At 38.8% G+C, this 16871-nt stretch overlaps 1 protein-coding gene across 3 annotated transcripts in view; it reads right to left on the bottom strand.

Moving 5' to 3' along the window:
* Nucleotides 1–14735: 14735 nt before the first annotated feature.
* Nucleotides 14736–16871, bottom strand: part of AIG1 (androgen induced 1) — a 252002-nt gene continuing 249866 nt past the window's right edge. For 2 of the 3 annotated variants that reach the window (XM_032873066.1, XM_032873069.1), the window contains one exon: nucleotides 14752–15467. In XM_032873066.1, the coding sequence (XP_032728957.1) occupies nucleotides 15430–15467 (38 nt within the window). In that variant the 3' untranslated portion in view covers nucleotides 14752–15429. Of the gene's footprint in view, nucleotides 15468–16871 lie in introns of all 3 variants that reach the window. The other variant, XM_032873070.1, reaches the window with a different exon arrangement.

Genomic DNA, 16871 nt, shown 5'->3' with positions numbered 1-16871 from the left:
CCTTATTAAGAGCTTATTTCAATGGTCCCTTTTGATATGACTGCCACACGCATTAGGGCAAAAGGTTAAGGCTCTGGCCAAGTTCAATATGTGTTGTCACAGAATTTGTCCTCCAAAAACTTGTGTGATTTCCCACTGTCTCTGGACTTTGAGGATGATGAAAACAGTATTGGGTTGCTATACATTAAAAACTACTGATTTCATAGAGCTAAGCAAAAGTTCTGTGCCCTTTGTAGCATTTTGACCCCCTTCCTCAGTGTTCACAAATTTCTCATCTCCTACAATGGCTACTGTCTATAATAACACTGACCTTTTCCTGAATTACATGGTTACCTTTTCTTTGAATTTTGTTTCTTGATTAGATTGTGAGCTCCCAAAGGACAGCTAATACCTCTCACTTCTAATTTGCCCTTTAGGTTTTACCACTTGGCATTGAAAGACTAGTACCAGTTTCCACTCCTCTTATTCCAAGCCAGGTCAAGTACGTGATAGCTCTCTCACTGCACATTTGTTACAGCTCTGCCAGAAAGGCGAAGTTAGTCTCTCCACTTCCCAGAAAAAAACACTGAAGTTTAGAGGGGTTCACGGGGAGATTCCTCAGCCAGTGAAAGGCAGACCTGGGAGTCAATCCTGAGGCTGTCAGATTATGCAGCTTCACATCCTAGGCACTATGCTATTGGAGCTCGCTATTCAGGTCCCTTTTGTTTCAGACAGAATGGTTTCCTTTCAGCTTTAGGAAAGTTAGCTTGGGAAGTTGTCACAGAGGCGATGAACATTGTTATTCTGTTCGATTCTGCCTATTCTGGTTTCGGCGCTCTATCATGATTGTTCCTATTTATTAACCGAAGGGGCTGTGGCTGGGACAGTGACAGGAATGAGGGAATGCTGAAGGATCTTGGGGAGATCCAGAGTTTGGGGGTCTGTGGCAACAATCAATATGTTAATCGCCTAACAATCATCAAACAATTTAGCAGTAATACTTGCAGTATCCTGGGACGGGTACTTTCCATTTCTATTCCCCTATGAAGGAGGGCACAAAAGAGCGCTATTCAAGATTAGCAGGGGTCCTGGCAGAACCCCAACTACACTCCCTCCCCATGCCCACACCCTTGTCTCAAGCCCCCTTGCCTGTCATTTCTTTGCATAAAAGGGATCAAGCCTCTCAGTGTGGGGAGTGGTGAGCACTCACATTTAGGTTATGAAACCCGCTGTTGCAAAGAAGCAGAGGGAAGGAAGATTGTGGAAGGGGGTGGGGCAAGTGGACAGGAATAAAGAGAAGGGGCCGAAGTCCGATAAATGGGCAAAAATAATGAGCTGAGAAACTGATTTGCTAGCAAATGGCCAGAAATCTGTGAAGCAGAGGAGAGGGTTCCTGTGGAGAGTGGGGGTGGGGCATGAGATAGGAGAGAAGGTTCCCTGAGAGAAGCGAATAGAGCACAGCTGCTTTTAATACTGATCCATGCCTGGGCCATCCCCCAATTACTTTTCCTGTATTGTCTTCTTAAATGTAACATTTGATACGTGCAAAAGAATATGTATAGATCCCAGGTGATGTTTAAGCCATTATAATTTCATGTCTAAATAAAATGAGAGAAAGCATGTAATAAGTAAAACAGGTTCTAGTCTTGGGTAAGAATGGAAGAAAGAGAGGTATCTGGAATAGGAGACTGATAATTTCCCCCTTTACTCCTCTAAGAAGTATACTGCATGTAAAAAAGCAGTTACTATTAGGGATGTGAACAGCTTTCTCCAGTTTACAGGGCTTACTCTACATCCCTACACAGCTGGACTGGAGAGAGTACACTCAGGTCCTCCTACAGGGAAACGATGTTTTCTCCTGGTCACAGTCTTAACTGATGTTAAAACGATAGAGCACTGTGAGTCCCTAAGAACGCCTTCTCTAAAAATTAGATTGTGTAACAAGAAGTTAATTCAGGGAACATTACCTGCGAAAATTAAATAACTCCCAACTTGAAAGTGCGTTCATCAAGAGTGATCGATCCACCTGAAAAGGAGCCTGACTAATATTTGGTCGCACAGCATAGTGACCCTCCCGTAATGATAACCCAAGGGTTTCTAACTTCTATTTACTGAATGTCTTCCCATGTCCTCTGGGACCTTGCCTGAGCCCACGTAATTTGGATGGAGGCACACAGGGAGCTGAGATCAAAAATGTCAAATCGTCCTCTCTGTGCAAAAATCCTCCATCCAAACAGGAGACAGGAACTGTCTGGGAGAAGATGCTGTTGGGTGTTCACGGTCCCTGTCATCAGCAGATGAGGGGCCTCTAATCTGGAGAGGTGAGAGAGCTGGAGAAGAGCTGAGAGAGTTGATTCCAGAGCAGGGGGGCCTTGCAGCCCTTCCCCACGTTGAGCCAAGTCATGGTGGGAGGGGGCAGAGGAAGGTAAGAGAAATGCCGTGGAATTCACATGTTGCTCAAGCAGAAAACCCATGCCTTGCTTTTGGTCTGGAATTCTCTCCTGTAGGAATATAATCAATAATGCAGTATGTACACATACAAACACACCATTTGTTTTCCTTTTTAATGGGAATTGTGGAAATAGCATTTATAGGCATCTGCATTCATAGGGCAAAAACCATACAGACAATAGTATATTTGTGTGTGAAGTTGCACGTTTTATTAATCTTGACTATCCATAATAATAAACAACTCACTGGACTATGCTAGAGAAAAAGGTAAATTATCTTTCTAGTTTCTCCACTGAAGACCATATCACAAAAGCAGTATGAGTCAAAAAAGGCCAAAAAAAAAAAAAAAGTAGCATAAAGGAGAGGCAGGCAATTAACGAGTAGTAATATTTGTCAATTTTCTGGATTTTCGGTTTGTGGTCTTTTCAGCTTTGTAAAATGAGTGAGTTGTTGTGATTAAATAAATGGTCATGTTTGTACCTAATTTTTAGTGTGTGTTGCATTCTCTTTCTTAACGAAGGCCTTCAAAATTGTTTAATTTGCTGTCCCACCAAACTACTTCCTTCTGATTCAGTTCTAGAAAAAAAAAAAAAAAGAAGAAGAAGAGCAATCTCTGCACACGGAATCCAGGTCTCAAAAATACACTCATGAATTAAAAATACACTCAAACGGCCCTGGGTCACTCAGCTGGTTAAGCCTCTGCCCTCCTCTCACGTCATGATCTCAGGATCAAGGCCCCCCACAGGCTCCTCCTCAGTGGGGAGTCTGCTTCTCCCTTACCCCCTGCTCTACTCTCTCTTTCTCTCTCAAAAAAACAAAATAAAATCTTTTAAAAAATACACTCAATATACAAAAATTATATAATTTTGTTTTTAGTAGAGATTGTGCTCAGTTTTTTCTTGTTTTCTTTTTTTTTTCCCTAACACTACTAAATGCAATTTCCTTCAATGAAATTAACTGTTCTTTGTAGGAGACACTGTGGTGTGGGAAAGGGATGTGGTCTAGAGGCAGACAGGAAAATGTTTGCGTTCTAGTACTGCCACTGACCAGTGGCGGGCTCTTGAGAATGTCTCTGACCTCCCTTCAGCCACAGTCTCTCATTGGTCCTGAACTGATGCATAGTAGAGACACCACAGTGAACCAGCCCCACAACAGGATCAGTCCCTCCCTATTTCAGAAAGACCTGTCCCCAGGCCCCTCTGCCAGACATGAAATGCTTTCATGAGTAGATGTTTAAGTTTGTGAGATGTTTTTCCTGCACGTTTCTAGATGATTATGTGGCTTTTCTTTTCTACTCAGCCAAAATGGTGAACTGATTGATTTTTATAATGTGAAACTTTGCATAACTGGGATAAACTCCACTTATTTATGGATATATTAATTATTGTTTTTCTATATTGCTGGATTCAACTTGCTAATGCTATGCTAGGAATTTTTGTGTTTGTGATCATGAGGGATACTGGTCTACAGATTTCTTTTCTGTGTGATATGTTTGGTTTTGATATCAGCAGGAGTGTTGCTAGGGTGTGTGGGCTCCAGGCAAATATTTTTTTGTCAGGCCTTTGTCTATATAAACGAGTTGACTTTTTAAAAATTTTAATTTAATTTAATTTTTTTCTCAGTGTTCCACATGCACTGTAAAGTCCATAGGCCTCTGTGAGGCATGGGGAATAAATAAAAGAGGTACTTATGCATTTGTTTATTATCTAATTGGTGCACAGAAAGTTTCTCTGCAGTATCCGTCTCTTCCTATTTAGGGCCAAAAGCCATTTCTTCTAGTTCTTTATTATCAGATGTATTGCTACTGGCTTACTTCCTATCTCCCATCTAGAGAAATGTTCTTATTACTCACAAAACCAGAACCTATTTGTATCGAAACAGCACAGATCATCATACACCTGTAATTCTGTACTGCCATTTACTTGATGTTGATTATGTCATTACTCATGATGCCACATCACCCATCTGCCTGCACCCCCCCCCCCCCCCCCCAAGAATACTGGCTTCCAGTGAGACACAGTGAAAGTTATTACCAGGCTTTGTTGATGATGACCACAAATGCAGGTCTTACCCAGAATGTGCAGGGAAATGTGAATGACATTTCATTTTCTGGTCATGTTTAATTTACTCTTTGGTACTTTATAGCACAAATGTAGAAGTCTTAGGCTCTAATAGGTGCATTTCTAGAATGTGATCTTCTTAATATTGACCACTTTTTTGCATTCCATACATTGCCACTGTCAGGAAGAAGACTAGAGGGAGTCTACAAGTGAAGCAAGAGGGGCAGTCCCATTTGTACATGAAATGTCCACCTGTCATCTGGTGTGACTTAAAGCCATCCTGGAATAAGATAACCAGTCAGAGGCAAGAGAGAACATCAATCTGAAGGGCAATGGGTATTGCAGAGCAAAGATCTTAAAAGCCCTCGGAGGAGACAGGCATAACCACTTCCAGAGGACAGCTGACATATCTGTGGAGCTTACAGAGGGGATTGGGCAATCAACCAGGATGTGGGAAGTGCATAGGGTAAAGCATTCTCACCACCAGGGGTGAAAGACACCTGCTGCCTGCAGGTGCTGTGATCGTGGGTGGCACTGTAGTCAGAAGGTAGACATGTAAACGTTGGGGCATAGGTCCAAATATGTACCTTGAACCCAAGGGTTGGCAGTGAACTCTTAGTAGCCAGGAAACCTAAACTTGCTACATGTCCAACATGAGTGAGAGTTACTTAAAATCAACATGTCAGTACCATTCTGGAGGCCCAATCTTTCATGACCCCACAAAAACAATATTATACCAGCCAGAGGGAGTAATCTCCTTGCAAGGCATCTCTGGAACTAAAACCTTGCTATGGGGTCCTGCGTTGACCCCATAGGTATGAATCCCTGAGTGAACTGGGGCATATGGTTGATAATAGGTGAAGAGTAGAGGGTCTGAGAAGGGAGAATCTGGGACCAGGACCAAGAGGTACCCGTCTAATCTCAAGGAATCTTATCGTTGCTAGTTTCGACTGATTCCAGTCACCAGAGGGAGACTTAGAATATCTTGAGGAGGGCATTCTGAAGTATGCTCTCTGGGATATAAAAGCCCAGAGCAAGGCCCCTGCTTGCTTGAGTCTAAGAGCAATTAATACTGGATATCAGGTGAAATTTTTCTGTCATTTATTCAAATATTATTTTCTGCCTCTCCCTCTTTCTTCCTTTTTTTCCATAGGGCTCCAATCACATACATATTATTCTATAGGTTACTGAGGTTGTATTCTTTTCTTCTTCTTTTTTTTTAGTCTTTTTTTTCCCAGTGCTTCTGTTTGGATCATTTCTATTGCAATCTCTTCACATTTGTTGATCCTTTTCCCTCTGTAGTCTCTAATCTTCTGTTAATTCCATTCAGTGTATTTTTCATATCTAAAATTTTTATTTGCATTTTTTTATACCTTTAATTGGTCTTCCACTCCTGTTAATTTTCCCTCTGCCTGCTTGACATATGGAGTGTAATTATTGTTTTAGTGTCATTGTCTACTAATTTCCTCTATCATTCTGAGTCTGTTTCTGTTGACGGACTTTTCCCCTATTTGAAGGTCAAGTTCTCCTGCATCTTAACATGTCTGGAAATTTTGATTGGAAGTCAGGCATGATAAATTTTGTCTTGAGTATCAGATTTTTTTCTCTTCCTTAAAGATTATTGTGCTTTATTTTGGCAGGCGGTTAAGTTTCTGAGGATCAGTTTAATAATTTTGAAGCTTCTATTAAAGCTTTTAAAGAGTGGGTCTTGAGTAACCTTTACTCAAAAAATGTGACTATCACTTGACCCTTCTGAATGCTGTCTCTATTCAATGAAGCCTCTTCACTCTGGCTAAGTGGGGACATGAATTTATTCCTGGTCTTATGTGAGCTCTTGGATTTATCCAGAGTATGGCCCCTCAGTAATTGTTCTTTCCCCCAAATATATTCATGTGAAGATTGATATTCAGCCAGACTGAGGGGACTCCTTGCAGATTTCTGGAGCTCCTTCACTTCATAACTCCCTTGTGTCCAGTGCTCTGCTCCACAAACTCTAGTCACCTCAGTCTCCCTGAACTTTGGGCTCTTTAACTCAGTGAGGCCACTGGACTTTGTTTGGGATTCCCTTCGCAGGGTGAGGGTCTGGAAATTGCCTCTGGGCAGAGAGCCAGGGTGATCATAGGGCACACCTTGTTTATTTTTCTTTCCTCAGGGATCTTAGTTCTACACAGCTCTGTTGACAAGTGTCTGAAAATGAGTGTTTTTACTGTATGTTACCAATCATTTCTAGTTTACAGTTATGGGGGAGATCATTCCAGATTCTATCACTTCTTCATGGCAGGAAGCAGAAATTCTCCAGACACAATATATTTTCTTTCAGCTTTGAGTATTCCACTCTGAGTGCAGAATAAATGTTTCAGATTGCTAGCTTCTCTCACAAATGCAAACTCTATTTATTCTGGGGCTTTCCTCCCTTATCTCTTCTACCCTTAGTTCTCAGAAGCTTTTAGCCCAGAATTTCAGCTGGACTGTTGAAATTGATATACTGACCTCCTGAATTATAACTTAACTAGTGCCAAGATTATAGTCTCAAGCTGAGCCGATTCAAATGGAAAACTCATTTCTTGGAGGCACGTTATTGGGAATCTGTTTTTGGAAAACCGCTTTGTAATATAAAAAATTCCAAAATTAATGATGACTGTAATACAAAATTTATATATATAGAAATAGTGGTAAAGGGATGATGAGGGACGTTTGTGCTTCCCTGAAACTGCCAACTAGAGTATATGGTTCAGGATAAAACTTGCCAAGTGTCTCACCTTTTAAGTTCAGAGGAATGTCTTCTGGATGCCAGTCCCACACTGTGAGATTTGCTAACAGAAGGCATCCAGCAGAACCAGTTTCTTAAACCCCACTCCTTTGGTCTTTATAGAGTAAAGGACACAGTGCAGGGAAGGATATTAAATCTTTGAAGGAAGGTTCTTGAAGTATTAACAATACCTTCTCCCTCCTCTTTCCTTGGTGGAGAGCCTTGGGAGGCAGGGAGCAGGGAAGTTTCTATTTGTTCCACCCTCTTGTGTTGAAATCTGTGTTTCCCAAGTTCCCTCTACCCCCAGTAAGAACTGTAGGGGTGGGGGGTAGTTTTGTATGTGCTGAACTGACAGAGCATTTGGTGGTGTTGATGGAACTTCAAGAGAGCATGCCCCAGGGCAGCCTGTGTTCCCACCCTTGGCTTGGCAAGGACTGATGAGTGCTTGCCATGAAAGGTAGCTCGGCCTTGCCAGAAGCAAAGACTTTTGGGTGGATTAGGTATTGCCTTCATAATAGGGGAGAAGAGGACAAGGGAACTGTGCAAGGGTGGGCCCTGTGGAGCTGCCTAATGAGCTGACAATTTCATCCCCACTCCAACACTTGATTCCAGCCCTTTGGTGTTGGGCTGGGCGACAGAGAAGGGACTCTCCAGCTCTGATGTCACTTGCTGTGTAAGCAGAGATCATCCCTCCTCTTTTCCAAGCACAGGGCGGACAGAGAGGGAGGGGGAGTTTTGACAGTTTGGGTTTCACAAATCACAGGATCAAATACTAAACTTGAATGAGGTGAAGAAATAAGATGTCTGGCCTGGGCAGACATCTTGAGGAAGGGTGTAGTTTTTGGGATCCAGAACATTTAGTGTTGCTTGAAAATAAATGAATTTCATTTTGCATGTATCTATATTGAGACTACCCTATCAAACATATCAAAGTTCTTACGCATGTATGTCAAACCAGAGACAGCATTTAAAAAAAAGCTTTCATATTGTGCCTGATATTAACACGCTTGCAAAATTCCCTTGAGAGAATTTTACTGCATGGATTGATTTGACTGAGGCTTTAAAAGTGTAGTTTTTTCAATAGAGCTCAGCCATAAGATGTCTACCTCTCTTCCTGGCAAATCTCCCTGTAGCAAGCCTAGGCATTTTATTACTCCCAAATCCTTTGAATGGTACTTGAAATCAGGGTCATCTGTCTCAAAAATTTTCATTGCTCAGCTGATGAGTAGGTATGAAAGTGTCCAAATATCTTTGAGTGTTTTCATGGGGACTTCTTCAGTCATCTTCAGCACTTTCATTTCAACAAATCAGATGAGTTTGAATGACTTTGACCGGCTTGTCAGCATTGGATAATTGGTTTGGCTTGATGAGGGACAAGTGTTGGTCACTCAATTATTAGAGAGTCACAAATATGAATTTTGGGTATCGTAGCTATTAATCTGGGTGTGTGGGGTTTTTTTTAGCAAAATGCAAAATAGCCCATATAAATATGTAAAAATGCTTAATGACAACACATATATTAGTTTCCTATTACTGTTGTAAAAATAGTACCACACACTCAGTGGCACATTTATTACCTAATAGCTCTGGAGGTCAGAAATCCTCACGTCAAGGTGTCAACAGGGTAGTATTCTTTTTGAGCCTTTAGGGGCAGAATCCATTTCCTTGGCTGTTTGAGTTTCTGCAATCTTTGCCCTTCCTCACTCCAGAAGAAAATGGTGACATTTCTTCCTCTCACTGTGACCTCCTCCCTCCATCTTATAAGGGCCTTGTAATTATAGTCAGTGCACTGGATAATCCAGGGTAACCCACATCTCAAAATCCTTAGCTTAATCACACCTCAGAATCCCTTTTGCCACAAAAGGTAACATATTCAAAGGCTCTGGTGATTAGGATGTGGACATCTTTTGGGGTTAATACTACCACATTATACTAACTAAAAAAGCAAGAGATAGTATGATTTCATGCCCCTCTAAAACTTCAACAGTCTTTGATTGTGACTTCCTTTCTCTTTATTGCCTTCATTTCCTTAACACATTTTTCCCCCCAATTTTATTGAGGTTACCAATTTCCGGACCTTTTATACTGTCCGTGTCAGTCCTCTATCTTTCCTCTTCTGTTCCTTCTAGACCCCATGACTCATCCTTCCAATCACTCTTGCCAATACCCTGACCCTCACCTCTTGTCCTTTTGTGACACCTATACTTGTAAACCAAATTTTCCACTTCTTTGCTCTGTCTTGCCTGTTGAGGTTTCTCGGGGGAAATCCCACAATAAACTTTGTTACTATCAAGGTAAATTAGTGATCTTCAACCCTCTCTGGGGCCCTCAGTGTGGGCTAGAAAGCCTTCTATGTTTTCACAGTCTGTGCCACTCTTCTCAGGATAAATTATAAGCTTCAACCTCATCTTCTGTGCTCTCTCTCTTCAGGCAATGCTTTGAGGGAAAAATTACAACCATTAAAGCCATCAGAAACACGTCCATAAACTTTGTCTTTTGTCTGGCAAACATACATCCAAGGACATTTGTCTTTTTCTCCTTCTTTCCTGTAAAGTGGGGGAGGTGTTCCCTTCTAAGGCTAACCCAGAATAGTTGTGAGCCAACAGTATCTACATTGTTCACATTGTCTGTGGAGCGTGTTTCTACTGTGTAAGTATAGTTTTTTATTTTATTTTATTTTATTTTTTTTAAGATTTTATTTATTTATTTGACAGAGTTCACAAGTAGGCAGAGAGGCAGGCAGAGAGAGAGGGGGAAACAGGCTCCCTGCTGAGCAGCGAGCCCCACATGGGGCTCGATCCCAGGACCCTGGGATCATGACCTGAGCCGAAGGCAGAGGCTTTAACCCACTGAGACACCCAGGCGCCCCAAGTATAGTTTTTTAAATGGTAATCTGTAACTGCTATCTCTACTGCTTTACCATTCACTAACACCAATAACTCCTCAATTCTTTGGAATCTAGATTCTGCCCCTACAACTTCATTAAAATAGCCCTTGATCTACACATAAGAAAATCCAAAGCCAAGTTCATTATCAACCCCTATCCCAGTCTAGTTCTCCTCCAGGTTTCTTATTTGTGAAATGTTGCTATCATTGTCTTAAACACATCTTAGATGGTTTTCTCTCAATAACTTCACAGTATATCAGCTACCAGACCCATAGATTCAATATCCTAATATATATTACATTCTACTTTCTCATATATATTATATATAACATTCAATTTCCTAATATATATATTATATTCCATTTCCTCATATATATTATAGAGTTGACACTCAAGAAATGTTGGAGCTGGGGTGCTGATCCCTCACATGGTGAAAAATCCATGTGAAACTTTTGACTCCCCCCAAACGTCACTATAAATAGCCTGCTGTTGACTGGAAGCCTTACTGAAAACATCAAGAGTCAAGTAACACATATTTTGCATGCATTATGTACTGTATTCTTATAATAAAGTAAGCTAAGAGAAAAGAAAATGTTCTAAGAAAATCATAAGGAAGAGAAAATACATTTATATACAGGATTGTATTTATTGAAGGAAACCTACATCTAAGTGGACCCATGTAGTTCAAACCCAGGGTGTTCAACGGTCAGCTGTATATAATATTCAATTTCTAAATATATATTTATATGTAATATTTATATACTTAACACAGAAACGTTGATTTGAAGGGACACATGCACCTCAGTGCTTACCAAGACATTATTAACAGTATAGCCAAATTATGGAAAGAGCCCAAATGTCCATAGACTGATGAATGGATAAAGATGTGGTGTATCTATAAAGCGGAATACTACTTAGCCACCGAAAAGAATGAATCTTACCATTTGTAACAACATTGTTGGAGTTAGAGTGTATTCTGCTATGTGAAATAAGTCAGTCAGAGAAAGACAAATACCATATGACTTCACTTGCATATGGAACATACAAAACAGATGAACATAGGGGAAGGCAAATAAAGAGAGGGAAGCACACCATAAGAGTTTCTTAACTATAGAGAACAAACTAAGGGAGATGGGTGGGAGATGCGTTAATGCGTGATGGGTAGGAAAAAGGGCACTTGTGATGAGCACTGGGTGTTATATGTAAGTGATGAATCACTAAATTCTATTCCTGAAACCAGTTTACACTATATGTTAGCTAACTAGAATTTAAATAAAAATTTAAAGAAAAATTATACATACATGTATGTGTGTGTGTGTGTGTGTGTGTGTGTGTATTTCCCATATCATTATAGGATATGGGATATATTCATCTGTATTTTCTTGTATTTCTCCTATACCTTTTTATATGTCTCACCATTTAATCTATCTGAAGTTGTATGTGTGTGTATTTTTTGTTTATGTGTGTTTCAAGAGAGGAATGCAGCCTTTTCTTTTTTACCAACTCGTTAGTCATCCCTTGTAGCCCATTCAATCACTTATTATGCTCTTACTGACTTAAAATGTCATTTTATTATTTGCTAACTTTATATGTATAAATTAAGACCGGTTTCTGGACATTCTTTCTATTTTGCTGATTTTTCTTTCTATCCTTGAGCCATACCACATTATTTTAATTATCACACTTATAATTACAATATATTTTAATGATGTGAGTGGCTTTAATTATTTGTTCTCAAGATTTTTCAGTTGTTTTACTTGTTTACTTTTCTGTTAAATTTTAAAAAGTTTGCAACTTTAGAATGGAGTTATATAGTACCTATAAATCATTTGGAGGAAGAAATGACATCTTTAAGAATAGAATTTTCTTTTTCAGAGTTTAGCATATATTTTCATTTAATTTGTCTTTTTAAAAAGTTCATCAAGAGAAAAATATACATTATATGTTCATGGAAAATTATTATTTTAATATAGTATTAGATTTATAGTGATAGTATTTTATCTATGAGAAGTGAAATTTGCTGCTCTTTTCGGTTTATTTTGAGGTGTATTTTCAGTGAAATAAGATGAGAAGATTTTCATTGTTCTGCTTCTTTGGTACAATTCATTTTTTTTGCATTATTTAATTATTAATTTTCATGTTCCAGAGTGGAGCTGGAAGCACATTCTGCTCTGAGATTGCAGATGGTAGATTTCTCTTTACATACGTACACAGAGAAGAGGGTAAATCATGAACATCCTCCTGAGAACTGATGGGAGAAAGTGAGCTTGCAAGCAAAAGGGAGAAATCGCTGATAATTTATTCCTTATCACTCGGTGATTACACAGCAGTCAGTAGACTCATTCCGATAGATTCTGCTCCAGGGCAAGCAGAGTTTCTGTGATGGATCAGTGGGTGCCTAAGCTGGGTAGGGGTGTCTTGGTGCATTCCATGCACCTGCCGTGACAGCCCTGGGCGTCCTGTAGGATGTGGGGCTGGGGTTCGGGGGCTGGAGTTCTTAAAGCAAAAATGATCCATCACGAGAAAACCAAACCAAACCCCAAATCTGAACACGTAATTATATTTCAAACAGAGCAGTGATGCAGAAATCTAGACTGCTCCAATGGATGTAAGTGGAATCAGCTTTATATCTAAAAACCATTGACATTAACTTCTTTGTCTGTCACTTTGGTGGCTCAAAAAGGGAGTTTTATTTGCTAGAGGAAAGGAATAGTCACTAGGTCCCTGAGGAATTGTTCCAGGAAGTCCTAAAGGTTTAGGTTTACTTTCAGGTTTACTCCTTCAGGTTTACTTTCCCGAAAGTCACATAAAGAAATGGATTCCTTTTAAATAGTGGCTTTGCTCTTTTTCTGGTTTTTCTTTAAGCATTCACTTTTCTTTTCCAATATCGATTCTGTAGTTACATACCACTTTTTTTTTTTTTTAACATAAAACCTTTCCACTCCAGGTCAAAATATAGTTTATTCTATGCTAGACCTAACATTCTCAAAGACCTCAGAAAAATAATGGTAACGGTGTCATGGACATCTATATCTTATTTTATTTTACCTTAAAAGGGAATGCCTTTGGTCTTTGAGATGACTATTCCTTCCCAAGATATGGGGCACTTTTATATTATTAATGTTATTGTCAGAAATAACTGTTAAAATTTATCAGATGCTTTGGAACAACAATGGAGAGAATCATGTGACTTTTTTCTTTTGTGCATTACACTGGTCCCCACCTTCTCTGAGTGCTCACTATTCATAAGTCTCACTTTCCGTGGTTTCAGATGACTGCGGTTGACTGTGGTCTGGAAGCAGATTATCCTCCTTCTGACACAGCGTCAGAAGGTCAATGGTAGCCCAATGTTGTATTGCAGAGACAGTGTCCTTAACATTACCTCATGCCATCCATAGGCATTTTATTATCTCACATCACCCATCATGAGAAGGGTGAGTATAGTACAGTAAGATATTTTGAAAGAGACCACATTCACAGAACTTTTATTACAGTGTATTGTTGGAATTGTTTTATTTTATTATTATTGCTATTAATCTCTTGTGCTTAATTTATAAATTAAATTTTATCATAAGCATATATGTATAAGAAAAAATAGTACATATATGGTTCCACATATATGTCTGGGGTTTCAGGCATCTACTGGGGATCCGGAAATGTGTCCCCTGCAGATAAGCAGGGATGATTGTATTGAGACAATGTTTTTGAATAAAAATCCTAGTATTTAGCCATCCTTCAATTTTTAGGATAAACCTTATTAAGTTTTGAAAAATTATATGTATTGGATTTATGTTGTTATGTTATGTTATGTTATGTTATGTTATGTTAAAGCAAATGATTTTCTTTTCTACGTTGGCTTTGTTTTGAGGGTTCTATTAACTTTGATAAATAATTTGGGAAGTGTTTCATCATTCTGTAATCTTGGAACAGTTTAAATAACATGTGAGTTGTTACTTGAACGTTTTCAAAGACTTGCTCATGAAACACTCTGGACCCAATTCCTTTTTTGGAGATAGTTATTTGAACATTAAAAAGAAGTTTTCCATGAATATCAGTCTGTTACATCTTTCCAATTCTTATTGAATTCATTTACTTGAAAATTGCACATTTCACTGGGTTCTAAGAATTTGTTGCCATAGAAATATAAAGTTTATTTTTATAATTAAAATAATTTGTTTCACATCTATGCTTATATTGTGAAGTATTTGTTTCTCTCTCTTGTTTGCATATTTTAGTGTTATTTGTATAGACGAGATACTGTGTTTATCAATCAATTTACTTATATATCAGTTCCTCTGCTATTTTTCTGCTGTCTTACTTAATTTCTGCTTTTATTTTGATTAGCTTTTTCCCTACATTTTTCTTTTTTAAAAATTAGTTAATTAATTTATATACCTGCATTTTTCTAAGATTTGTTTTTATGTATTCTCTACTACATGTTCTGCATTAGTCTTATTTTAAAATAATTATGGTCAAAGATTTTATAAATTAGCTTTCTAAAAAATATTCTTTTTAGATTTATCAAAAAGATACACTTCCTAAAATAAAAAAAATAATTAAGAATTAGGTTCAGTAAACCCATTCTCAACTGGTAATAGAAACAAATAAGAAAGGAGACACCAATGTTTAATACACCATGCAGTTATCACACTGGGGTTGTTTGGTCTTTATTAAAGTTTCAGTTTGCATATAGGAAAAACTTCACAAGATTAAATCATGAGATCCAAATACAGGATTAGGGTTTTGACTAAATCGATGTAATTATTACTAACATTGCCTGTTTGAGGCAACTGTGACATCATTGCAATAGGGAGCAATCCATCCCATTTCCCTCAGACTTGCCCTGTGGTCCGGGTTCATTTTCCCAGCCACCTGCAGAACTCAGTACTCGAATGCCTTTCTCCACATCTGCCCCTTTGACTTTCACATATTTCTTAACAAGAAACACAATAGAGTTTTATTCTTCCTCAAGTAAATGGAATTACAATCGCAGAAATTAAAATCCGATGACCAATTTTAGTTTTAAAAACTAGAAGAGGGAAAAAAAAGATGTTATTATCAATAATGAATTTGGAAAGAATTCTTTAAAACATAATGAGGGCAAGTTATTTGGGATATAACTGTATTCTATTCTTATATATGTTTCTTTATAAAGGTACCCCCCCCCCAGGGTGGGGGAGGCAGGAAGGCTGAGATGAATTCCACTGTTTTCTTGGATGCTTCCTTTCCTGCACTGCCAGTGTCCAGGGGGTAACCAGTCTTCAATGGTGAGTCAATCCATCTCTTTCATTTAGACTTAGATTTCATTCCAATTTAGGCTTCTTTTTCTCTTCTTCCATACCTAGAAATTCAGGCAAAGTACTTTATTTTAATATCGGATTGAATTGTGAGCAGGTTTGCCAAGGCTGCTCCAAAAAACCCTCTCTTATCCCCACATCGCTCCCCTTCTACCCTGCTGCACCCACCCCTTTTCTCCTAGCTCAGAAGGAAAAATCTTTTACAACTTTCTCCAGAAACTTCCTCAGTGACCTGTGTCCCCACCCTTTCCCCCCAAGTCAGTACACTCCCAAGTCTTAACGGCTTCTGGGAGTGATGGGTGCAAGTTAGTTCCTGACTCACTGAGTTTTGCACAGAAACCCCAACCAGACCGCTTTGTAACCAGCTTCTAGCAACAGGAGGTGTGCAGCTGATGAGTCTCAAACAGCCCTCATTTATTTTTATTTTAGTTGTGTTTCTTCACAAGGCAAGAACTCTAGATTTTCAGAAGTCAAGAATTTTGTTTTTTTTTTTTTTTAACTCATAGAGAGCTTTTTAAGCACAGGAATGATTTATTTCCATATCTTTGTGGAAGATCTCCTTCTATTCAACCCAATCCTGGTAGAACTATGTTTCACCTTCTGAGAGACTCATATGTACTTGACCAGCAAGAGCTTTGCCTGTTGTCTGTGGTGAATAGTGAATTAATGATGTTTCATTTTCCTGGAGATGAAAATGTTGAAGTCATCCTCATGAATTAAAGTTAAATCTGATCAATGTTTCCCACTTCTTTTTTCTTTTGCTTTTTACTAAATACTCATTCTCTGAAACCAAATTCTCAGAGACTTTTGTTGGAACAAAAGAACTCCAAATACTGTTTTGCAGGTATTGTTGGTATTCTTTTATAAGTTATAAGCTCTCTGAAGGCAGAACCCTTAACTGGTTTGTTTCTGATAATATCCCTAGCACCTAAAATGGTGTTGACTCATAGTTGGAGCTTAATCTTTAATGAATCAGTTAATAAACAATGAAAGTAAGGAAAGCCTCAGAAGGCTATGTTAGTGGGAAAGCAGAGTAAAATATGGAATTTCACAATATAAAAAAATTTAAAGCCTAATCCCAGAGGGTCATCATAAGGCTTATATTAAGAAAGACTCCCTTTCCCCCCTGGTTCCAACTCCTAGTATCTGTTTTGTGGAGTCAGGGTAGTAATGGGGGAAGGCAGGTAACATGCTCTGAACAGGTGTCCTTAGGCAGTCTTTCTGGTTTGGTTTTCATGACTGAGAAACTGGCAGAGATCTATAACACTTTTTCCAAAGTACTTCTCAGAAGTCATATTAAGGAAAACTTTGGTTTCAAGAGTAAGGACATGAGGAGGAATAGGGTTTTTTTTAGGAGGAATTCGGTTTCAAGAGTAAGGGAGGAGGAATAGGGTTAAGGGGGAGAAGGCTAAGAGATGCCTTAGTTGTTGGTAACCAAGGCAAAGGCG

Source organism: Lontra canadensis, unplaced genomic scaffold (genome assembly GCF_010015895.1).
Source record: "Lontra canadensis isolate GAN:19392208 unplaced genomic scaffold, GSC_riverotter_1.0 scaffold47, whole genome shotgun sequence".
Taxonomy (NCBI): domain Eukaryota; kingdom Metazoa; phylum Chordata; class Mammalia; order Carnivora; family Mustelidae; genus Lontra; species Lontra canadensis.
Note: the sequence above shows the minus strand (reverse complement) of the source record. Positions and strands in the feature narration are given on the sequence as shown.